Genomic DNA, 24,577 nt, shown 5'->3' with positions numbered 1-24,577 from the left:
GCCATCCCATCCCTTTCAGAAAAATAAAAAATTGCTAGGGCTAGAAAAGAACATTATTGATGGCCAGGTCAACTGCACTAGTTCTCCAATCAACCTGACCCATGTTCCATGGCAGCATCCTTCGTTAGAAGAACCAATGTTGAATTTCAGCATCATTTCAAGGATAAAACTAGTTATAAAACAAGCATACTCAAAGCAAAACTGTGTTCCATAGAATTCCTAAACAATGTTGCCTAGTATAAACACCCAAAGATAAAAAAAGAACTACATAACTCCCGTTATTGTATATTTTACGATGTTAATTAATTATTATTAAATATTAATATATGTAAAATATATGAGTTATTATAATGAGAATGTTTTCATAAATACGTGATCATATAAGAAAAGATATAATAAGACACAAGGTTATTTATTATAAGGTCTAGAGAGGTGGTTGTTGAAAATAAAATCATGAAATGTAATTGAAATAGTTTGGACATATGAGAAGATGACTAATGTAGGCACCAAATGAAAAGAATTTGTAGCAAAAGGGAAAAAGAAGATCAAAGAAAAATTGGCAAAATTTCCTTAAATATGACAAAATTGTAAAAGATTTATAGAGAATATGATCGTAAATGAAGATAATTGGAGGTTTAAAATTATGTAACTAACTCCATCTATTACTCAGATTAAGGCTTGTCATTATTATTAATATTATTGTGGGGTATAAATTTTAAAATTAATTTGAAGAAACCATTATCACAACATTCTAGAAGTGAGTCCAAAGAAACTGGACAAATTCATGAGCCCAATTTGCTTCTTTTGCCTCTCTTGATGAATGCGTCTTTTTTTTTTGAAGATAAGGATAAAAATATAAATATAAATAATTTTTTATTAAGATATGATTTAGTTGGATTTGATCAAATCAGTTAATGATCATCGGATCAAATTATATATTATTTCTTTGGTTAATTTTTAAATTTTAATTTTTGAATTTGATTGAATTTATCCATATTAATTACTTTTTCATGTATAAATATTAATTTTAATCAAATTAATTAAAAAAATCAAGTCAGTCTTACCGAATTTTTTCATTGAGTTTTTGAATTGAGAGTCGACACTTTCCTTGTGCCAGGAGATATTGTACAAAATAAAATTTTAAAGCTAGGGCACAATTTTAATTGAAATAATATGACGTTGAAGCACGTACGTCAACTTTTTAAATAATCTTTTAAATTTCATCCAAACGAGATGTTATAAAAGATGTGAAAATGCCCTTATGCAAAAGTAATTGACGATTAGTCAAAACATTAGTCATATCAAGTTTTAATCTTACTTGATAAAATTTGATATATGAATTTTAGTTTGTCAATCATTTTTATCTATAGCCATACATTTTTGAATTTCTTTTTTACTTTTGGTATTTATCGCATATATTATCAAAAGTGGAAGATTCGAACTAAAAGCATTGTTTAATCAATTTGAAGAGCTTAACCCAGAAATTCAAAGCTTTCCTGATCAATTTGATTTGTTTTTTATTTTGTTTTTTTTTTACAACTTTTTAATCTCTTTACTTTAATAAATTAAAAATATAAATATATATTTATTTATATTAATTAGTAAGGTGGCTAGCGAAATGGTCCAAGGCCTAATTAATCACACCAACCCCTACAATTAGGGATTTTAATCTTGTCCTTTGCACCTATATATGATAGGGATTAAGTTATGCCTCAAACAAGGTTGCTCCCTATTGTATTACTTACTATATATTATATGATGCAATGGTGTGTCTCAACTACATTCAAATACAAGACACTTAATTATAAGTATATGTAGACGACAAATAGTAAATGGACCCAACAAAGAATTACTCACTGGCCTTGAATCAAAAGAGCTCTAGCATTTTAACAAAAGTTACCATTACCCATAAATGGTCTTTCTAGGCATAATTAAGCACTTAGAAATTTTCATTTTCAAACTATGCTTGCTTATACTGATTTAAGTATTTTGGTTAATCTTCCACTATATATTTTGGCTAATATGAATATATATATATATATATAGAATTTTTAATTTCAATTTAGTTTAGGTTTACTATAAACTAATTCAAACCCTAATCACATGCATTCCGGCCCGATTTATGTCACGCTAGCATTCCATCTCTTGACCTTTTCTCTATTCTTATTTTTCCTTTTTAGATATAGTGTTATTGTATATATATAAATTGTAAGTAAAAGTTCATTTTAATTATTTTTCAATTGAATTTAAATTTAAACTTACATATTAGATATGATACTTGGATTGGGTGCTACCAAGCCCAAGCCCAGTTGGAAGGAGAATTTTCCTATAGTTTTAGGTAAGATTTGGATGTACACTAAAGTCAAGTTTCGATGGAAACTAAGCATTAAAGCGCCCAAAACCAACAAAACTAAAATATGCTATACCCAAAAAAAAAAAGAAAAATCTACATTAAAAGTTTCACTTCCAGCTGTCTTTTTTTTTTTTTATAATTACCTTTTAAGTTATTTTGATTGATATATAACAAAACTAATTTATAATAGATTATATTAAAATTCGTAACATTTTTATATTATTAAAAAAAATTATTTCGGCCTTAAGGTTTGAAATTTTGGATCCCTTCAACTTTGTTACGCCGAAGGATAAATGTGAGATGGCATAAAGTAGTAGTATTATTTATAGAATTAAGATTAACTTTCAAATTAAATAATTTCCAAAAAACATTATGATTATATACCCAACTTTTAATTGTTTTTCAATACGATATATATATATATATATAGACTTTCAATATGTATTATTATTATTACCCTATCCTTACCATTAAGTTTTGACTTATCATTCTCAATTAAACGATGTGATGTGGTTATCATAGCATTGGCAACATTTCGTATACGGAAACAGTGAATATTATTGTATTATTATAAATCACTGGCAATAAGCATACGGAGCTTCGATTTTTCCTACAAGAGGCTTTGAACCCTCCATACGTTCTCTTGCTTAGGAACAAACGAAAGGTCTTCGTCTCTCTACTTTGTCACGGAGAGAAAGAGAGAGAGAGAGAATGCAATGGCGATCGAGCTCCGGCAAACCGGCAAAGGCAACGGATTGAGGCCAATAGTTTGGCCGGCAATTCTAACGGTACTACTGGGTATCATCGGAGTAGGGAAAAGTGCAGAAATATATGAAGAGTGGCATGTCGCAATTGACACCAACGTTAAACCGGTGTCCGTTAATCAGTCGGTATGATCCCTAACTGCTCTCTCTCTCTCTCTCTCTCTCTATATATATATATATATATATATAGGCATATCTTTTTAAGTATGCATGCCCTAAATATATAGCTATGGTTCCACTGGCATTATGTTCAGGTTATCACGATAAACGGGATGTTCCCCGGACCCCTTCTCAATACCACCACCAACGACAACGTCCATGTCAATGTCTTCAACGACATGGACGAGCCTCTCCTCTTCACATGGTAATTAATTAACTTGGGTCTTTCTGCCCCCATCACTCTGAATGAATAATTATTTTACTTCTTCTTCGCAATGTGAGCTCGTCGGCATGGGTGTTGACTTTTAATAGGAGACCGAAGTTAGTTAAAATTGTAAAAATGATTTATTTATATATATATATAATAACGGTGCAGGAATGGGATGCAGCAAAGGCTGAATTCATGGCAAGATGGGGTGTCCGGAACCAACTGTGCCATCGGACCTGGGAAGAACTGGACTTATGTGTTCCAAATGAAGGATCAGATCGGCAGCTTCTTCTACTTCCCTTCCGTCAACTTCCACAAGGCCGGCGGCGGGTTTGGACCTATTCGGGTTAACAACCGGCCGGTCATCCAGGTGCCCTTCCCCATGCCCCACGCCGACTTTGATCTTCTCATTGGAGACTGGTACAAACATGATTTTAAGGTAATATATTCTCTCCAGTCTCCACCATGCTTGTTTTTAATTTTTCCAATGAAATTATTCATTATAATGGTTACCAAGACACTAAATGCCACGATATTCCACTTTAAACTCATGCCCCATTGCCATTTGAATAATAATCAAGCCGTATGAGAGTGTTCATGGATTTTAGTACATATTTGGGAATATGACCCAAACCAAAGGGTTTAATTTGGGTCGCTTTAGACCCTTAGATTTGTAAATATGGTTCAAACCAATTAATCTATATAATAATAATAATAATAATAATAATAATCTTTCAAATTTCTTTTCCTTGTTATAGGGTTATTAATTTGTTGCCCAATATATGAGTTTTCTATTCACATTTGTATTTTAATTCAAATGAGCTACAAAATTTTGTTAGGCATAAATTTTTATTGGTTCATGAAAGAGATTATTTTAGAAATATTTTTTAAAGTGAAAATAATTACTAATGAGATTATCAGAATTTTTGAAACTGATACTAAGCCAATCAATCCCAATTTGGACTAATTAGTTGAATTAATTAGTTCGGTTTTACTCTTTTAATTTGGTCAGTGCTAAGTCTAAAATTATATATATATAGATAATTATTAGCATTGACTTGGATTCGAGTTTAAATAAAATTCAAATTAGCTTAACTCATATACGCCCTAATCATAACTCAACCTAGCTATAAGCGTTTGTAATTTTTAAAAATTAGACAATAATTTTGTGAAGAAATATCGTTAATCTTATCAAAGTGTACAATATAAATAGGGTTACCGAACTAGTAGTGATTAATCAATTTCATCATTTTGTACGGACTAACGTGAAGTTTGTATTACCCATCAACAGGACGTGAGATCCAAATTGAACACTACAGATTGGGCCTACCATATGCCTCCTGATCAAATGCTCATGAATGGGAAAGGCCCATATATTGGCCCACATTCAAAATCTCATGAATCCTTCACCGTGACGCAAGGTGAGCCTAGAGGCCCGGATGGGCCCACTGGCCCAACAAGCAAATTTAGCCTAGCCAGATGATTCTAATCATGTGTGTCCTACACAGGGAAGACGTACCGGTTTCGGATATCAAACGTGGGGACCGCTTGGAGTTTCAACCTTAGGATCCAAAATCACCGGATGATATTGGTGGAAACCGAAGGATCATACACCAATAAGATAACGTTGGATTCTCTTGACGTTCACGTAGGCCAGTCATACTCTGTGCTTGTCTCTTTGAATCAAGATGTCGTTGATTATTATATCGTGGCGAGCCCTAAAATGTTCAATTCAAGCGATGATGATCGGAGGCTCAAAGCTATAGGGGTGTTGCATTATGAGAACTCGACCACTCCTCCTAGTGGGCCTCTCCCTAAAGGGCCTAATCCATTTGATCAGACTTTCTCTATTAATCAAGCCCGATCCATCAGGTATTTAATGTTTAAATTATGATAAATATTCTAAACTCCTCTTTCTTTTCAAATTTTGTAGAAGATATTTTTAAAGAATAAAAAATTTCATGTTGCCCATATCATATTGGGTCTTGAGACAATTTACCTTTTAAATTACTAACCCAAAAGTACGAAACTTCATTTTAGTATGAATTTTGTGTTTTTCTTTACCTCTTATTTTTAACTTACTAGAACTTCTTAGTTAAATAATTATTAGAAATTCATATAAATATATAAGACTTTTGAGGTGACCCCATATATAACCAAAATCTAATCTGAAGGGCTAATTTGATATAACTTCTGAACAATAAAGATAGTGCAATTTTTAAAAGTAAGGTATATTCTCTAGACTTACACCAAATTTCAAGGATGTCGATACAATTTATCTAAAAATAATTTAAACTATCCATTTTGAGTAAATTATTCTGGGCACTCCTAATATGCATCCCTAAGTAACATAAATCTAATGTCAATGAGTAAAGTAATATAATTTTTAATCAATAACAATAGTTTGTGTAAGTTTTAAAACGTAAAAATATTTGTTTTATATTTACAGGAAACCCAAACCTAGGAGGAGGGAGGAAGGGTGGTATTTTATTTTTTTAAAACCTTGAAAAACCCATGATAATTAACTTTTTTGGTTGGTGGGTACAGGTGGAACTTGACTACTGGTGCAGCAAGGCCAAACCCGCAAGGAACTTTCAACGTGAGTAATGTGACTGTGTCACAAACATTTATACTTGAAGGATCCATGGGTGAGATTGATGGAGCTCCACATTACATGGTCAACAATGTGGCTTACCTCACCCCAGACACTCCACTCAAACTGGCAGATTATGCCAATGTCTCTGGCGTCTACCAACTCGATGCATTTCCAATCAACTTCACCAATTTAGTCCCCATTAATGGAACCTTTGTGGTCACTGGAAACCACAAGGCCTGGCTAGAGATTGTCTTCAAAAACCACTTGCTTGCCATGGATTCTTGGCATCTTGATGGGTTTGGCTTCTTCGTGGTTGGGTACGTAAGAACAATGCGCGTTTGCATGTATTTTCAATTTCCTTCCAAAATGAGCTAATTAACCCCAACTGTCTGTTCGTATAACTGTTAGGTTTGGCGACGGGGAATGGACTCCTGAAATGCGTTTGACATACAATCTTTATGATCCTGTCGTTCGCTCTACTGTTCAGGTGATTCCTCTCTCTATAACATATCAACTTTTAATCCCATTACGTGGTTTCTGTTACATAGATCTATCTAATCAATCCTTTCCATGGCTTCATTCTCTCCCCCCTCTCTCTCACTCTATGTATATATATAGCATGCGGCATGGATTGTGCTAGATCTAATAAAAATATATTATTGTTGGGTCTCAAGGTGTATCCAGGTGGTTGGACAGCAGTTTATGCATATCTCGACAATCCAGGAATGTGGAACTTGAGGTCACAACAGTTAAGAAACTGGTTCTTGGGAGAAGAGCTTTATGTCAGAGTTTATGATCCAGATCCTAATCCTGCAAAAGAGAGGCCTCCCCCACAAAACCTTCTCTTTTGTGGTAATTCTTCAACTAATTAAGCTTACATTTTCATATATACATGCACATCAAAAGATTAGCCCTTCTGTCTGAAATTTAGAATAACATTAATTACGTACTGATCGCAGGGAGGATCAATCCTCCTCCTCCGCCGCCGCCTTCTCCTCCAACCAGTTCGCCGCCTCCAATGCCGACTCCAGTGGCGCCAACGCCCTCGACTTCACCACCTGCACATGTAGCATGGTATAATAAACACAAAAACTAGCAACAAAATCAAACCAAACCTGTCAGTTACTTGGTCTCTCGATCGTATGTTAATTTCTGGCCATAATTCCATTTCTTGGTTGTTGGCAGGGCTCGGTGCTTGATCATCATCTTGGTGAGTTGTGTTGCGGCAATTCTTTAAATTGGTCTGCGTATACCATGGCTTGCTGCTTTGACAACAGCACAAATTCTGATCAGATTGGAGCTAGCCTTAAAATCTTAAACATGTGCAGCCTTGAGTAAATTAAACATTTAATGGTCTCCCAAGAGTATTTTTATCATAATTGAAAGACTTGTCGATTCCACATATCACTTGATAAGTTGCATTATTTTTGACATATATATATGTAGCGTCTTTAAAATATGATGGGTAAATTGTGTAAATTAAGAATTTTAGTTAATTAATAAGCTATTTGTGGGCAATATCTTAAATCTGCAAATTAAGAATCAAAACTATATATTAAAGTTAAACACATCTAAACCCACTAAGAGTTGAGGGGTTCATATGTAGTATGAGATTGAAAAGTGCAATAATTTTGTTCCAAGAGTTTAAACGATGAGTTGCTTTGCTCATAGCCCTAAACTTTGCAAATTTTTAAGCAAGCACTTTCAAACTTGAGAAGGTTGTTTAGCACCAACCAATAATCTAGTTAAGACTGTTTATAAATATCACCTTCCATATGTTTTTTTAACTTTGATTCAATCCCGCCAAGGCTAAAATGGTTTCATATCATAAAGTTCACAAATTTGAGTAGACTAATGACATTATCAACAATCCCAATAAAGTACGAAGCTAGATGGGAATGCACATAAACATTCATTAATCTTTTTGAATTCCAAAAAAATGTGATCTTGAGTCAATTTTATAATTTCTTACTTAGAAGAGAAGAAAGTGTCGCACCTTATTTGGATTGTGACCGGTCATGAATCTCAAGCTTTTAACCTAATTAAATAATACATTACCCTTATTTCAATACATAATTTAATTTTTATAGCATTGATGTAACTTAGGATGCTTTTGTAAATAAAATTTTCATAACCTTTTTTTTTTAAATGAAGTACAATGTGAAGTGTGTGTATATATATGTTCATAATAGTAGACAAACAAAAGATTTGATATTGAAAAAAATAAAAATGAGAAGATTATTTTCTATAAAAAAATTCAATATAACATCATGACCCTAGGAGGTCAAAATATGAGGTCATAAGCCTGGCCAGTAGGAGCCCAAGACTCCCACTGGCCTCCTGGCTTGATCTTGGCCCATTTTTACTTGTCAACGGTGATCATCATCACCCTTATACCTATAACACTCTCGCGTTCATTCTAGATTTTATTCTCATTAATAACAGATCTCATCTACATTTAATGAAATTTTCGTTGACACCATACCACCATCAAGGAGCCTTGTCAACACCAGATATCTAGTTTATCATCATGCAACACCCGATGCAAACATGCATACAGGATGATCTCTGTTTTCTCTATATAAACCAACTCTATCAAGAGTCAATATATATTCTTTTCTATCTTATTGATACTTTGTCAATTTATTTTCTCACTTACTTAAATGTCGAAGTACTCGCAGGTGCCCGCCACCCCCCGACGTCCATTCCCTACCACAACAAGCTCATATCCGACCACCTCTCTAGACCAAAAAGGTACAAAAAGATTATTTTTCAAAAGAAATCTCAATATAACATCGTAATCCTACCTAGGAGGTCAAAATAGGTCCCGTATCTTTAGAGTTCAACCTATTCGATTTTCTATTCCTTTCTAAAATGATAATATTTTAAAGTTATCCCTTTCAAGGTCAAACTTTCCTATATTTTTTTTAGTGTGGACATTTTCTCTAATTTTTTATGTAAAACAAAAAAGTGTAATGAGTGATAACCTTATAATAAATAATAATATACATAATATAATGATTTTTTTTATCATAATATAATTTCATTCTATTTTAAATAGATATCCTAATACCTTTGTCTTTATTGGAGATTTACCAAAATGCCCATCCCATTTTAATATGTAAATCATGTACTTCTCTGACCAAAAGAACTATGTAACCATTTATGTGAACTTATATTATATTTATGCATTTGTTGTCTTCAAGACTTGAGCACTCCAAGAAAAATAAGTATTAGTAACATTAAAAAATGTCCCTTAAAAGAGTTTATAATGGCATTTTTTAGTGTTATAATATTTATTACAAATAACATCGACACTCATGTTACTAAAATAATTTGTTACATTCTTAACATCACTTACAAATATCTTTAGTGTTTTGTGACGCTTCCAAAGGGCATGACTAATATATTCAAAATTTTAAGAGTGACACATAAAAGTCCTAATTGTGACATTTTAAATGTCACTCATTATAATATATAAATGTCACGAATAAGAATTAAAAATTTTAAAAGTGACACAAGAAAATCCTAATTAGGACATTTCAAATGTCACACACTAAAATCAATAAATGTCACCAAACTACATATCTACTGGTAGTTGGACATTTTATTTATTTTATTTTATTTCCATTTGCATGTTTAATAAATTCTAATTCTAAATTAATTCAATAACAAAAATGTTAAAAGAAAATTGCTAGCATACTCAAAAAATATTACAAGATATCTCATCAGTTAACTCTATATAACAGTTAATTAAACAAATCAATAACAAAAGATCAATGTAGCTAAAATATTACATTTTTCACTTACTCTAGCTACATCCAAAAATTAAACATAATTACTACTAATTCAATGTTGATGACACAAAATATACAGAAGTGTAATTATGCGCAAAAACCTAATAACATCTACTACCTCAATTTTCTTCACTATATAAATCATGGTATGACAACATTTAGAGACTTAGATAATTTCACATTTAAAAATAAAAGCAATTTACTATCGTTAGTTGCTATATTATTTTTTTTGTTAGTTAAATATACATTAAGAAAAGAAACATACCAAAAATGAAGATGATCAGACAATTGGAGCTCCCATAGCATCTTCAATAGTCTATATATATATATTCTCATAAGTCCTAACTAAATTTTCATAGGCTTAACAGTTACTCGAACATGCATCAACTAATTCTTTTCCTTATACTTCATTTAAATGGTCCACATTTTGAAGAACATCAATAACAATAGTTTTTTGCAATGGAACAATATTTTCACTACCGCATCTCCGACTCACATTTAATATTATTAGAAATATGTTATTTATACATAAAAAATTATACCTTAAACTACACACATTTGCGTAAATAACTAAAATATCCCTCACACCTTAGTGTCTCGCGTTGTCTTATCGCCTTAAGTGAGAGGTATTTTATTCATACGTCTTATCGCCTCACCGTCAATGGGTATTTTTTATCATTTTAACTATATTATGTAGTTTAAGATATGATCCAAGGAGTACAAATAACACTTTTCTTAATATTGAAGCTCAAGTTTAAATAATCAAGATTTAAGTTCAAGTTCAAGCAACATATACAGGGGAAAAGAGATTATAAATAACTAACAAGAAAATAAAACTAGTCATAATTGCCACTTGACAAAAGGAGTAAATAATTATATCATCACAAATGTTAAAACTCCCATAAGCAAGGCACAATAAACTAAAATTGCATTACATTGAGAATAGTAAATGCATTTAACAAATTAAAATGTATTGTTTACTTGGGGATTTAGAACTACCTTGTGTTAATGAAAAATGGAATGATTGATATATTGATATTGAAGGTCATTTTGAGTAGTATTTGTGCCTACATTATGACATAAATTAATAGTTTAAAAGAAAACATAACATCACAAACCTCTTAAACTTACCAATAGATGCATTTGCCTATAAAAGAACATTTGACATTTTGGTTATTGAATTTTTCAAAATGTGATAGTGGAGTAAGCTGGTTACTCTACAACTCAGGCTACACATTATCACATTATGCAATGAACCATAAGTGAAGTAAGCTGGTTAGTTTGAATTAAGTAATCACCTATATGAGAGAAAAGTAAGACTGCTTCAAAGAAGAATTGTATAGGGTTTAATTTTTTAGAAACTTTCACAGAACTAGGCTAATGTTCATGGCCAAAACGAATATATTCATGAGAACTGAACAATGGTAGGAAGATTTTCGTGTGAGATATGTTATCATTTACATAAATAGCAGGACAGTTCAAGGACATCGTGTCTACTGAACAATTAGTAAAATAAATATATTTTTCACAAGAAAAGGTTCAAAGAGTAACTCCTACATCTATCTTATACAAGTTTCAACTATTGAACACTATCAACAAGTCAAAAAATATTTTCTCTATCAAATTTTATTCATGTGGGGGATTGTTGGAAAATTGGCATAAAATTAGCATTGTGATATGTCATATTAAAGTTAAAATTGAAGTGAGATCCATTAAATATTTTAATAGGGTCAAAGTGAATTCTTATTTTTTTTTGGATTACGTCTCATTACTGGCATCCTCAGTCATCCCGCCTCTAAAGCTACACTGAGGAGATAAATCGAGGGATGTGCCCAAATGATCAGGGTGGTAGGCCTAAGCACCACTAAAGTGAATTCTTATTTTTCGTCGTGAGGAGATCAATTTGGTATATTTATATGTCCAAAATGATAAATGGGTGAAAGAGAAATTGATAATTAAAGTATGCCTGTTAAGTTAGAAAAATAGAAGGTAATACTCTTATCCAACATGAGAAAAGAAACATAGTCTTTTGATATTTATATAGGCCTACACATTTTATAATGAGTAAACTTGTTTAACAAAAGACTCTTTCTTGCGCCCGCATGTGCATGAAGGTGCAAATCCCAAGCCTGACAGACTGAACTAAAATAGTAATGGCCGATTTAATCTAGTAACAACCAAGGGTAATTAGTGCCATTAATTGACAACCTTCTTATATGAATAGGGTCATTCTTTTTCTTAAAAAAAAAAATAGAGTTTTCCTTGTATGAAAATTGCATCCTTTCAAAGCATTCTGACATACAAAGATATCTTGATAGTGTTTTGCCATTGTTCAAGTTTGGTTGATGGTTTTGAAGTGTCTCTCTTAACTTCAAAATATGTATACATTTATATCTTGGGAGATAGATGCCTAAACAACCGTTAGCATTCTCGATGAGGACACGAATTTGTTTTAAAAATAATGAGTGTCACACAAGTATGGTTCTGTATCCCTTACACTACTTTTGTCCAATTTTATATATTATTGTATTGCTAGTTTTATTTATACAACTAGTGGTGAACCCATGTGATACACGAAAGAGTTTAATTTAAAAATAAATAAATAAATTTGTTATTTTAAATAATTTTAATAAAATTGATAATTATAATTTTTTTGTAATCTTCAATTATTTATCAAAATTTAAGTTTAATTAATTATTCACTATTCAATATGCTAATGGAGAACATTTTTAATTCAATGTACTGTCATTCAATGTGCTAAAAAATAATTAACACATTAAATAAGTCACTTGACAAAATACTTATAAATTTTTTATTTATTATATTATATTTATTTATAAATAAATATTATAAAATCTATAATATATTCACTAAAAGACGTTCATTATTTTTTTTTATTATATTATAATTATAAATATAAATTAAAACTCTTAAATATGAGTAAGAATAAGTTTTTTCAATAATAACAAAATTTTAAAAATAAGAATTTTGATTTCTTCTATAGTCTTAAAAATGTGATATCTTAAATATTAATTAGCATTGAAAATCAATAATGCAAGTTTTGAGAGGAAATTTTATTACTACTTATTATTTCAAAGCAATTGAAAGATTTAAATTATTAATACAAATTACAAAATATAAATTATTAATGCAATAAATATTAATTACAAATCATTAATGCAAATTTTGGGGAGAAATTTCAAAAATCATTAATGCAAATTTTGGGTGGAAATTTTATTACTATTTATTATTTCAAAGCAATTAAAAGATTTAAATTATTAATGCAATAAATATTAATTACAAATCATTAGTGCAAGTTTTGGAGAGAAATTCTTTTTTCAAGATTATCCTACTTTTATATATATAAAGATATTATATTTTGTAACAAACCCATTGTCTATAGAGTGATGGTTCATCATAGTTGTAACTTTTCATTCGTTCTCTTTGTTCGAGTTGGCAATGAACCCACTAATGATTATTTTTTCCTATACATATAAAATCAACAAATATATAATATTAAACCAACAAAAATAGCTTTTTGTATGTTAATTTTAACATATTTTAAAAATATATAATAATTTTTGTAATTAAAAAATATATTTAGAGCAAAATATATGAATTTAGATTTTTAATACATTCACTATTGAGAGGGGGGGGGGGGGGGGGGAGGAGAAGAGAACCTAATAATTAATTATAGAAAATGTGATTTCTATAATCATGGTAATCTTGATCGATGAGGATAATTATCATAATCTTCACTTTTTCATAATAAACATTTTCTATTACTTAATTAAATGTGAAAACATTTTCTATAATCATGCTAATCTTGACCGATGAGGATTTTCACATTTTCTATAATCATGCTAATCTTGACCTATGAGGATAATCATCATAATTTCCTCTTTTTCATAATAAATGGATATTTTGGTAATTTGGAAGTGCACCCGTAAGTGTCGAGTTCGGGCTCCATACCCAAACCTGTGGAAGAACCAGAGAGCAGCGAAAGGGCGGAGCGCCATGGAAAGCAGTGAATAAGCACATCGCAGAGAAGCGTATAAAAAAGGTTCAGATTGAGAGAGCTTCTTCAAATGTATCTCTACAATCCATTTTCCTCTCCACTTCCTCCAATCACCGTTACTGCTGACTCTACTTTGGCTCCTCTCCCGATTCACCTAAACCTTAAGAAGAAGCCGATTCGTTACTTGACTCGCTGGCGGGTCGGTCACCGGCCCGTTCATCGGCCGACATCCTCCCAAAGACAAGCTGTTTCATGCTGCTTCTCAATGCCCGTTCATTGCCACGCCTCATCTACTCAGGTTCTCCTCTCTTTCTATATGAAGAGAAACAATTTTGGATTGGGGTATTTGGAAATCCTGGACCTTGGCTGTGTTTGGGAGAGATTTAGTACTGGAATGGAATGCAATGAATCATAAATGAGGGGAATGGAAATAAAGAAAATGGAATAAAAAACTTCTTTCTTTTTGTCGGGAGATGATAGGATGAAAAATAATAAAACTGGATGGAAAAATGGATAGGACGGGCACTTTTAGAGGCTGTTTGGCTTACCCTTTTTAATTGTAGCTTTTAAGTTAAATAGCGATTAGCATAAAAGTTGTGTAATGTTTAAGTTGACAGCGTGTTTAGATAAATGTATTTTTAAGCTGTCAATTAATAGTTATGTGTTTGGTTTGTAAAAGCTGATAAGTTGTCAAAATTGAAAAAAAGACTAAAATATACATGATGTTAAATAATTCAAATAAAATTTATAAAAATACTATTTTTTTAAAAAAAATTATAAATTAATTTCTAAATATTAGATAAATTATACATACTTATTAAAAAATATATTAATATAATATATATACATCTTTTATTTTTTTTAAATATTACTATTAATATACATATACAATATATATATATACTTACAGGTGTAATATATATATATATATATTGTATATACTCTGCTACGGACACCATCGGCAATGGAGGAGGAGGCTGCGATCGAGGCTGGATGCGGCACTTGATGGTGACGGCAATAATGGAGGAAGGTCGATGATGCTCGGCAACGGCTGCGGCAGATCTGGAACCTAGTTGCAACAATGGTGCGACTTGGCTATGCAGCGATGGCGCGACCCAACTGGACTACATGACGACGTCGATGGCGGTATGGAGGAGGGGCAACGATGGTGGTTATGGTAGAGCAGAACTTGGGAGAAGATGATGGAAGAAAGAGATTTGGGAGAAGATGAGGGCATTTTGGTATTTTAATTGGTCAACCTAGCAGCGTTTTTGGGCAAAGCTAGGGGGTACCAGCTTTTGAAAAACGCTGGTATAATAGCTTTTACGCTTAAATTTTTTGCCAAACACTTTATCTTTAAAAGCTGTATAGCTTATCAACTTTCAAATAGCTTATACACGGTCAAACCGCTAAGCCAAACAGCCTCTTAGTCTCCTTTCCATCCAATTTCCTCCATTTTGGGGAGACTAAAAGTGCTCATTTTGAAAAGATTGGATGGAAACTCTTTCTATCCAATCCCTTCCTATTCAATTACTAAAAAGCCTCCCAAATAAAGAAAATCTATTTTCGTTCTTCACAATTCCATTCAATTTCTTTCCAGAAACTAATAATTCTTAGACATGTATTTACTTGATGAGGCTGGAATGACTCCAGTAAGATGTGTGAGGCACAATTAAAATGATTTAGGCATGTGAAAAGAAGGCCATTGATGCTCTCTCGGGAAAACAAGTGGAGGAGATGAAGTTTTTGGCTATAGAGGTAGAGAGAGACCAAGAAAACCTTGTTGTGAAACTCTTAAGCGTGATATTTGTTATGCTTACAGAAGATATGCTGTTATAATGGCCTTACAGAAGAAAATGGCCATAGGTAGAGATGAATGATGAGCTAGAATTATGCAGCCGATCCACCTGGTGAAAACAAGGCTTGATATGTTGTTTGTAATCATCTTAAACTTGTGGTCTTTGTTGTCTCTGTGGAATGTCTGGATTACTTAGATTTTTTTGGCCCTTTTAATGTTCAGTTTCTTCCCTCCATTAAAATTCAGTTAGTCCATAACTAGCATAAACATGTGCAACAGATTTCTCAATCATAGAGGACAAAAAGCTTCAGATCTTTGTTGTTATGCTCAATGGAAAATAAAATGAAATTTAAGAAGATATGAAAAATGCAATTTTTTTTTAAATGTTATTTGTGTAGTCTGGTAGAGGGGAAAAGTCCTGTGATTACATAATACCGTAGAGGATTGAATACTCAATCTGTTCTACCTTATCATTATATTGTATTATGGAAAGGACATTAATTCAATTACAATTGGAACTTTGTATTGATTTAGTTTTTAGTGACATAAAATCCTATTTCCACAATGTGACAGGGATAAGCATCAACCATTCAGTACTACCCAACTACCACCTTTTTCCCCATAGTAATTTCTGATTAGGGATTGAGGCTTCTGGCTGTTGTTCTAACTATATAAGATTGCAATAGTACCAAGAAACTTTCAGAGTAAAAGTCATGCAAGACATGGGGATCTAAGTATTTACTCTAAGATATTTTTGACATTGACATCTAATGTATTAGGCTTTGAGGACTTATAATTCAGTATCCAACAGAGTTAACAAATATACGTCTTTAAGTTTATGAGTTTAGTTAGTGGAAAAACTTTGTTAGGCTATATTTTCATCAACATTCAGTAAGGCATGAGAAATCCAAGGGTGTTGAACCTTTTATGCAAGCTGCAAATTCAAGGTACCTTAACTTTTCTTCTATTTTCCCATGGAGAATCAATTCATGTTTTTCAAGCTTATTTGAAATGAGGAGACCTTGGGGACACTCCTGGGAGTAGTCTCGAGGATGGAAAGTAATGTTATCATCCGATTACATAACCTAGATTGTATTTGATTCAAGATTTGGTTCTTTTTCACTGCAGAATTGTGGTTTACTAATTTCAAAATGGCCATGTAAGATTGTATGAGGACATGAATCTTGGTTGATATATATATATATATATATATTTTATGAGGGTGATCCTTGGTAAAAATGGTAAGGCTGCTCATTTGTGACTGGAAAGTCATGGTTATGAGTTGTGGGAACAATCTCTTTGTAAGCCTATGGTAAGGTTGGTTGCAAAAGTGACCCTCCCTCAACCATTATAAAACAGGGAGTCTCATGTTCTGGGGACATCCAATTTGAAGGATTGCTTTGTGAGTTGGTTCCATATAGACTTGTATCCTTTCTTAAAGTTGTTGATTGGGATTCTCTTTTTATTTTAGTTGAATATCAAGTTACATTTAAATCATAATTTGCTTATAAAATGTGCGCTAATGCACCTAAGTTACAGGTGCATGATAGCTTGAAGTATTCCAGGGCATACTGGGTCAGTAGATTTACAATTGCTTGGAATATGGATGTTGGAGATGGTTTATGTTATTTGTATGCTAGCAAAACTGCTTCTTTATCTATCACAAATGATGGGATTCAAGGTTTGGACTCTCCATCTATTGTCACTTAATCATTCTTGTGGTTAAATGGAGGGGATTCTATGTTACACTTGATGAAATCTAAAATTTGAAATTTCTGTGCAAGCAGGCTATGATGTGAAAATCAAGCTTGAAGCAGACAATAGTGGGCTCTCAGAAAATGTATCACACTGGTTCATTTTGCAGGACTTCTTAGAGTTATTAGGCCCATTTTTATTGGCAGTTTTTTTATTGTGGTTGCTTATGTATGGTATCTTATCGACTGTTTCAAATGATATTAATTTTTAATTTTGAAGAGCTGCTGATACATGATATATGTCTTCCCAATATGTATGCCACAATTCTAGGTCATGGAAAAATTTCCTCATATTCGAGATTATAGAGCTTTCAGGCTTCCTTCTACTTTGGATGTTAAGAGCCTACTCAAATGCCAGTTATCTGTCGCTTTATGCACTTGTAAGCATTTCTTCATCTTTTATTCCTTCTGAATCACTAATGAGAAGCACAGGATAATATGACGTATAAAAAGAAGATGCTCTTTCAAACTAGTTTTTGAGATAAAAACTCATAACTGAGAAACCGAGTTAATTATCAACATGCTTATTGAACTTGCCTTTAAGTCATTGCATGATTGAATTTGTTAAAATAATTCATTGATTCAGAAGTGGGTGTGATGTTGATGATTTGCTGGTTTTCAGTGTCCTCATATATATATTTTTTTACTGTTTGTATTATTTTATTGGTTTTAGAGATCTTCTCTCTGTTGCATTGATTCAATCACATAACTAATTATGTAAGCAATGCGAGGCATGCCAGAATGACTTCTTTCAGCTACTGATGGTTCCATTTTCTTTTTCTGCCTTTGCAGCTGATGGAAAATGGACTACTGCTACTGGTTTGCAGTTACCTGGTGTCCTTGATGAAATGTTTTCCTATAATGGACCCCTTGGTGCTGTTTTTTCGAAAGAAGTTGTCTCACTTTACATCTGGGCTCCTACTGCTCAAGCATGTCTTTTTCCTCTTTCTGTCACCTACTATATCTGCTTTCACTGCAAGTTTTCCTTTCATTCCTGCATTTTTCTTCTTTCCTCTTAACATGTTTCCAAAATAGGCTGTGCGTGCTTGCATATATAAGGACTCGTTAGGTGGGAATCCCATAGAGATTGTCCCTCTTCAGGAGTTCAATGGTGTTTGGAGTGCTATTGGTCCAAGAAGTTGGGAAGGCTTGTATTATGTGTATGAAGTCTCTGTTTACCATCCTAGCACCTTGCAAATTGAAAAATGCATTGCCAATGATCCATATGCTAGAGGGTATGCTTTTTCTCCTACTAGTTAATAGCCGTTTGAAATTACTAAGGTGTCTTTATGTCCTTCTGTTAACTGAGGTTGCCAAGTTTTGCAATAACTGTACCTCGTATATCTACTATTTGCTAGAAGTGCACATGTATTTTCCCATAAATTATGCTCACACAATTGTTATTCATGTAGGCTTTCAGCTGATGGCAGGAGGACATTGTTTGTTGATCTTGATTCAGATTCCTTGAAACCTGAAGGATGGGATAATTTGGCAAATGAGAAACCGACTCTTCTCTCATTCTCTGACATCAGCATTTATGAGTTGCATGTCAGAGATTTTAGGTAAATATCCAATTTTTTTGCATTTAAGATTTTGTTGGAAAGATTAAAATAAATGTCTGGTTTGTCAGATTGGAGATCTGACAATTGAGAATTCTCAATTGCTGAGAAGAATTGAGAAGAGGGAATTGGGAAATTAGGGGGAAAAAGACGAGAGGGAAGAGGGAGAGAGAGAATTCAAAAATGAGAGGGAAATTGATTTCCAATTTCATTCAACATGTGGGGGGAGGCTTAGATCAGAGGTATTTATACTGATCTATAGCCTAGTTTGGGTGCCAAAAACAGTTATCCCAGCCCACTTGGCCTTACAACTTGCCATAGGACATGCTGGAACATTCCTCCAGCTGTGCCATTTATTTAACAAGGCTTATCATCCTATTACATAAGGCTCAACAGCCTGCTAATGTGACACGGTTTTTTCTCTTATGGCCGAGAATTAGTGGATAAAGTTGTTAGGAGATGAGAGAAGTTAAAGGGATGAGGTGATAAGGTTGTTAAGAGATGAGGTGATAAGGTTAGGATATAAGTGAAGATTCCAAGATTAAAGAGATAAGGCAGCTTACATAAAATATTGAATGCACTTCTTCATTTTAATATTTCTTTCTTTATTTTGTGAAAGAGGCATTTTTTGGTTAACGAAATTATTTAGTGTGATTCTTAAACAAAAAAGGTTGTTAGACAAGTGGATAAAGAACAATTTAGTGCCTATTATAAGAATAAAGTAGATGTTCAAAATTGTGAAAATTATTGAAGGATCAAGCTAATGAGCCACATTGAGCAAAGATTGAGAGAAACCAAGGTCTTTGAGAACCAATTTGGTTCCATGCCTAGTAGGTCAACGAAGGAAAGTATTTACTTACTAAGATGTCAAATAAAAGGTCCAAAGGCAAGCCAAAATATTTGCTTGTAGTATTATTGACTTGAAAAAAACCTATGATAGTGTCCCCCAAAAGAAGGGAGATTATAGTAGATGTTCAGAAATGGTATGCAGAATTGACAGAAAAGAAGAGGGGGAAAAGAGAGATTGGAGGAAAAAATAACTCAAATCTATTCAGATAGAGGTTATAAGTATTTATACTAACCTAGTGCAAGTGCCATGTACAAATCAGCTAAGCGAGGTACAACTACTATATACAACTAGGTACAACTACTATATACAACACCTAAGCTAGTACAATACTATGGGTTCTCAACAAATGTTACTCATAGAATTAGGGTAGGATGATTAAAGTGGAGCACCCAACAATTTTGTGTGATTGCAAAATCTCTTTAAAGCTAAGAGGGAAGTATTATTGGACAACTTTAAGACCATCTTTGTTATATGGCTTGGAATGTTAGGCAATTAAGCGTCAACATGTGCAAAATATGGGTATGGTTGAGATATGGACATTATGATGGATGTGCGATTGTATAAGAAAAACAAAATAAGAAATGAGATCATACGTAATATGGTTGAAATGGCGGCTATTGAAGATAAAATATGAGTCATGATATGATAATTTAGATATGTGAGAAGTGTGAAAGGAAGTGTTACTTGAAGCTGTGCTTTTTTGCTTATTATTTTGTGTTGCATTTTCTCCTCTTATAATTATGTTGTTTGCTGTATATATTGGTAGTCCTAGCCAGCCTATTTTCTTATAGCTATTTCTATGTTTGCGTGCTTTTCTGTTCAACCTTAGAGTATATAATCAACGCCTCTTCTGGTTTCAAGTATTCATTTGATCATTCTAATATCAGAATTTAGTTCACAAATCTCTCTCTTCTATTTGCCCTAGTTACTACTTTTGTTTGTACATTTACATGGTATCAGAGCCTTCGACCAATGTCCATGGCGTCTAATCTTGATCATAGCACCTTTTCCTCTTTTCCGCCTCACTCCTCATCATCATTGTCTTCTGCCTTGCAGTCAGATTTTGCTGCGATGGCTAAGGCATTTAGTTATATACCGATTCGCCTTGATCCTAACAATTATATCTTCTGGAAGGCACAAATATCAGCCACAAATACGTGCCTTTGATCTCCAATCGTTCCTCAATAAAGGACCGATTTCGGTGAGGATGGAGCAACAGTGTTGAATCCAGAATTCATGAGCTGGATGCGATCAGGTTAATTGTTGCTCGGATGGCTCTTCTCAACAATTGACAAGAAAGTTTTGGCGCAGGTGATTTATTGCGAATCATCTGTCGAGGTATGGATGTCTCTCAAAAGTTTGTATTCGTCAAACTATTGCTAAGTCATTCCAGTTGAAGCAACAACTTAGGTATGTTAAAAAGGATGCCTTGTCAATTAATGATTATATTCTTAAGATCAAGACAATAGGACATTCACTGGCAGCCATAGGGGAGCCTCTTAGTGATAAGGATCTGCTACTTGCAATCCTTAATGGTTTGGATCATGAATATGAGATTGTAGTAAGTCTAATTACCTATCAGATGGATGAGATATATATTGAGAATGTGCAATATCTCTTATTGATGCATGAACAAAGGTTGCATTCAAAGAATTTAGCACATATTGCTGTTAATGTTGAGTCGGTTATGCCATCATCTATGCATGTTAACATGACTACATTTACACTGAGGAGTATTGGAAATTCAGTGAATAATAGAGGTGGAGGTTTCAATTTTAATAGAGGTGGTGGTTTTGTCAATAGAGGAGGAAGAGGCAGAGGTAGGCAGTCTGCGAAGAGAATTTACTGCTAACTTTGTGGTAAGCCAGGTCACTTTGTTAACAAGTGCTATCATCGGTTTGATAGCAATTTTCAGAGGAGTTTTGTGTCTAATCAGAATTTTGGACAGGCTCAAATGGTTTCCCAATCAGATACTCAAGCTTATTTAGCCTCCCTGAATGGTTCTAATGAGGTCTACATGAATGAGCTAGGTTCTATTTTAGGAACTCCTTACAATCAGTTTTCACAAACTCCTTACAACCAATTTTCACAGCCTATTGATAATGCTTCTCTACCAAAGTCTTCTCTCACAGATTCTGCTTGGCTTGTTGATTCTAGAGCTACGAATCATATAACTTGTAATCTTGGAAACCTTTCACTCATTCTCATTACAATGGCAGTGATCGTGTTTCTGTTGGAAATGGTAAGCAGTTGTCAATTTCTAATATAGGTCTTGGACATTTGTGTACTCGAACTAAATCGCTTCTTCTATTTCCTTACCTAATGTGTTACATGTTCCTAACATGAAAGAGAACTTAATCAGTGTCTCCCAACTAACTAGAGACCATGACCTTGTTGCCGAGTTTAACTCTAGTTCTTATTTGATTAAGGACAAGAGTACTGGGGAAATGCTACTCCAAGGATGTCTTAAGGATGGGCTGTACCAACTAAGCTCAGCACTTGCTCCTGCTGCTTCATCTTCTTCAACCCAGTCTATTGAGTCTTAGCTTATAGCTAGCTGTACATCTTCTTTGTAATGTGCTTTCTTTTCTGCAAATAAATGTAAGAGACAACTTCCATTTTGTCATGGACTGTCTCCTAATGTTCAGTTAGCATGTAAAGAACAATTGTATCGTAGATGGCATGCCAAGTTAGGGTGCCCATCTTCCAATGTACTGCACTTGATCCTAAATAAGATACATCTTCCTTCTTCTTGTTCAAGAGTTGTGTTTTGTGATTCTTGTAAAGTTGGCAAACTTAGTCAATTACCTTTTGCTGATTGTCCAATTACAGTCACTAAGCCTCTTGAATTAGTCTACTCTGACTTGTGGGGTCCATCTCCTGTTTTATCCATTGAAGGATATCAATATTATATCATATTTGTGGATGCTTATTCATGATATACATGGCTATACCCATTGAAACTTAAATCAGATTCCCTTTCCATTTTCAAAATCTTTCATAAACTTGTTGAAGTCCAATTTCAAACCAAGCTTAAGGCTTTAAAAACTGATAATGGGGGAGAGTTTAAGGTGTTTTTACCCTATCTTCATAGCTGTGGGATCCAACCTCGATTCACATGTCCTTACACCCATCAACAAAATGGGGTAGCCGAATGTAAACACAGGCACATTGCGGAAATGGGGTTAACCTTGTTATCACACTCTCATATGCCACTCAAATTTTGTTACCTTCTTCTGCTCTTAAATTCCAAATTCCATTTGAGCTTCTCTTTCACAAACAACCTAATTACCTGATGTTACAACCCTTTTGGCTGTGCTTGCTTTCCTTATTTGCGCCCTTAGAACAAGCACAAATTTGAGTTTCATTCTACTAAATGTGTTTTCATTGGGTATAGTCATGCACAAGCATGATACAAATGCTTGCATCCATCTGGCCGAATTTATGTCTCTCGGCATGTTCAGTTTAATCTTGATGATTTTTCATTCATCTCGTTGTTTTCTTCTAGTTCTATTTCTAAGCCCTGTTCTCCTAGTTTTTTAACTTCATATTTTGAGTCTATTCCTTTGTCAATCCCTCTTGAAGTAGCACAACCTGAGTCCTCTTCCTTATTAAACTCAATCTCTTCTCAGTCCACAAGGTCTCTTTCCAATCAGGTTTCTGATTCTCCTATTAATCCTCAACCGTTATCAAGTTTGTCTATACCTCAGCCTTGTTCTCAACCTATACCATGTGTATCTAAATACACACCTCCACTTTAGCCTTCTATTCATCCTATACTTACCAGGTCTAGGGCTAGACGTCTTCAATTAACTTCTCCTCATGCCCTAACCAGTTCCTTAGTTCCTAGTTCTGTACATGAGGCCTTTTTAGACCCAAGATGGGTTAAGGCTATGACGGAGGAATTTACAGCATTAAAACAAAATGGTACTTGGGAGCTGGTTCTATACTTTGATAGTATGAACCTCATTGGGTGTATAGAGTTAAGTACAACCTTGATGGATCAGTTCTCAAATTCAAGGCTCGGTTGGTAGCCAAGGGGTTTCTTCAAACACCTGGAGTGGACTATATGGAGACTTTCAATCCAGTGATTAAAGCTCCAACAATAGGTTTTGCTTACTTTAGCAGTTACCTTTGGTTGGGATATTCAACAAGTGGATATCAACAATGCATTTTTGAATGGTGACTTGACAGAGGAGGTCTATATGTCTCAGCCTGAGGGGTTTGTGGATATGAATTATCTCTCACATATTTGTAGGTTAAGGAAATCTCTTTATGGGCTTAAATAGGCCCCTAGAGCCTGGTATACAAAGTTGTGGGTGGCTTTTCAATCATGGGGTTTTGTGAGAGCAGTGTTTGATGCATCTCTGTTTATTAAACCCACCCCTCAATTTGTCCTATTTGTCTCGATCTATGTAGATGATATTTTGGTGACTGGTTCAGATTCTCAAGCTCTTTCAGATTTTATTCATGATTTGGATAAGAATTTTGCTCTCAAGACTTTGGGTTTAGTGCATTATTTTCTTGGGTTTGAAGCTTATCGAACTAGTACTGAAATTTATCTTACTCAGTCCAAATATGCACTGGATTTGTTGGGAAAGGCTGGTATGATGGACTGTAAACCTAGTGACACACCTATGAATTCTTTAACTAATGAGGGTGAAGTGTTTGATAATCCATCACTTCATTGTACTATCATTGGCTTCCTTCAATATTTGACA

The 24,577-nt window shown here is 33.5% G+C and overlaps 2 protein-coding genes across 8 annotated transcripts in view; both read left to right on the top strand.

The window, feature by feature from the left end:
• Positions 1-3,017: 3,017 nt before the first annotated feature.
• Positions 3,018-7,550, top strand: LOC127806588 (monocopper oxidase-like protein SKU5). The gene is made up of 10 exons (XM_052343971.1): positions 3,018-3,243; positions 3,372-3,481; positions 3,653-3,923; positions 4,776-4,905; positions 4,993-5,356; positions 6,032-6,397; positions 6,489-6,567; positions 6,755-6,932; positions 7,040-7,154; positions 7,266-7,550. The coding sequence occupies exons 1-10, from the start codon at positions 3,070-3,072 to the stop codon at positions 7,315-7,317; spliced, it is 1,839 nt and encodes a 612-aa protein (XP_052199931.1). The 5' UTR covers positions 3,018-3,069; the 3' UTR covers positions 7,318-7,550.
• Positions 7,551-13,815: 6,265 nt separating this feature from the next.
• The window catches only part of LOC127806752 (pullulanase 1, chloroplastic), a 109,756-nt gene continuing 98,994 nt past the window's right edge, over positions 13,816-24,577 (top strand). For 5 of the 7 annotated variants that reach the window (XM_052344246.1, XM_052344245.1, XM_052344244.1 and 2 more), the window contains exons 1-7: positions 13,818-14,193; positions 17,233-17,374; positions 17,481-17,533; positions 17,719-17,827; positions 18,240-18,376; positions 18,483-18,682; positions 18,860-19,009. In XM_052344246.1, the coding sequence (XP_052200206.1) occupies positions 13,966-14,193; positions 17,233-17,374; positions 17,481-17,533; positions 17,719-17,827; positions 18,240-18,376; positions 18,483-18,682; positions 18,860-19,009 (1,019 nt within the window). In that variant the 5' untranslated portion in view covers positions 13,818-13,965. Of the gene's footprint in view, positions 14,194-17,232; positions 17,375-17,480; positions 17,534-17,718; positions 17,828-18,239; positions 18,377-18,482; positions 18,683-18,859; positions 19,010-24,577 lie in introns of all 7 variants that reach the window. The other 2 variants (XR_008024492.1, XM_052344242.1) reach the window with 2 other exon arrangements.

This window comes from Diospyros lotus, chromosome 7 (assembly GCF_014633365.1).
Source record: "Diospyros lotus cultivar Yz01 chromosome 7, ASM1463336v1, whole genome shotgun sequence".
Taxonomy (NCBI): domain Eukaryota; kingdom Viridiplantae; phylum Streptophyta; class Magnoliopsida; order Ericales; family Ebenaceae; genus Diospyros; species Diospyros lotus.
This window is presented reverse-complemented; position numbering and strand designations above follow the sequence as displayed.

Coding starts and splice junctions, on each gene's coding strand:
- LOC127806588 (XM_052343971.1), top strand. CDS start 3,070: ATGGCGATCGAGCTCCGGCAAACCGGCAAAGGCAACGGATTGAGGCCA. Junction 3,244..3,371: donor CGGTGTCCGTTAATCAGTCG/GTATGATCCCTA, acceptor CATTATGTTCAG/GTTATCACGATAAACGGGAT. Junction 7,155..7,265: donor CCACCTGCACATGTAGCATG/GTATAATAAACA, acceptor GGTTGTTGGCAG/GGCTCGGTGCTTGATCATCA.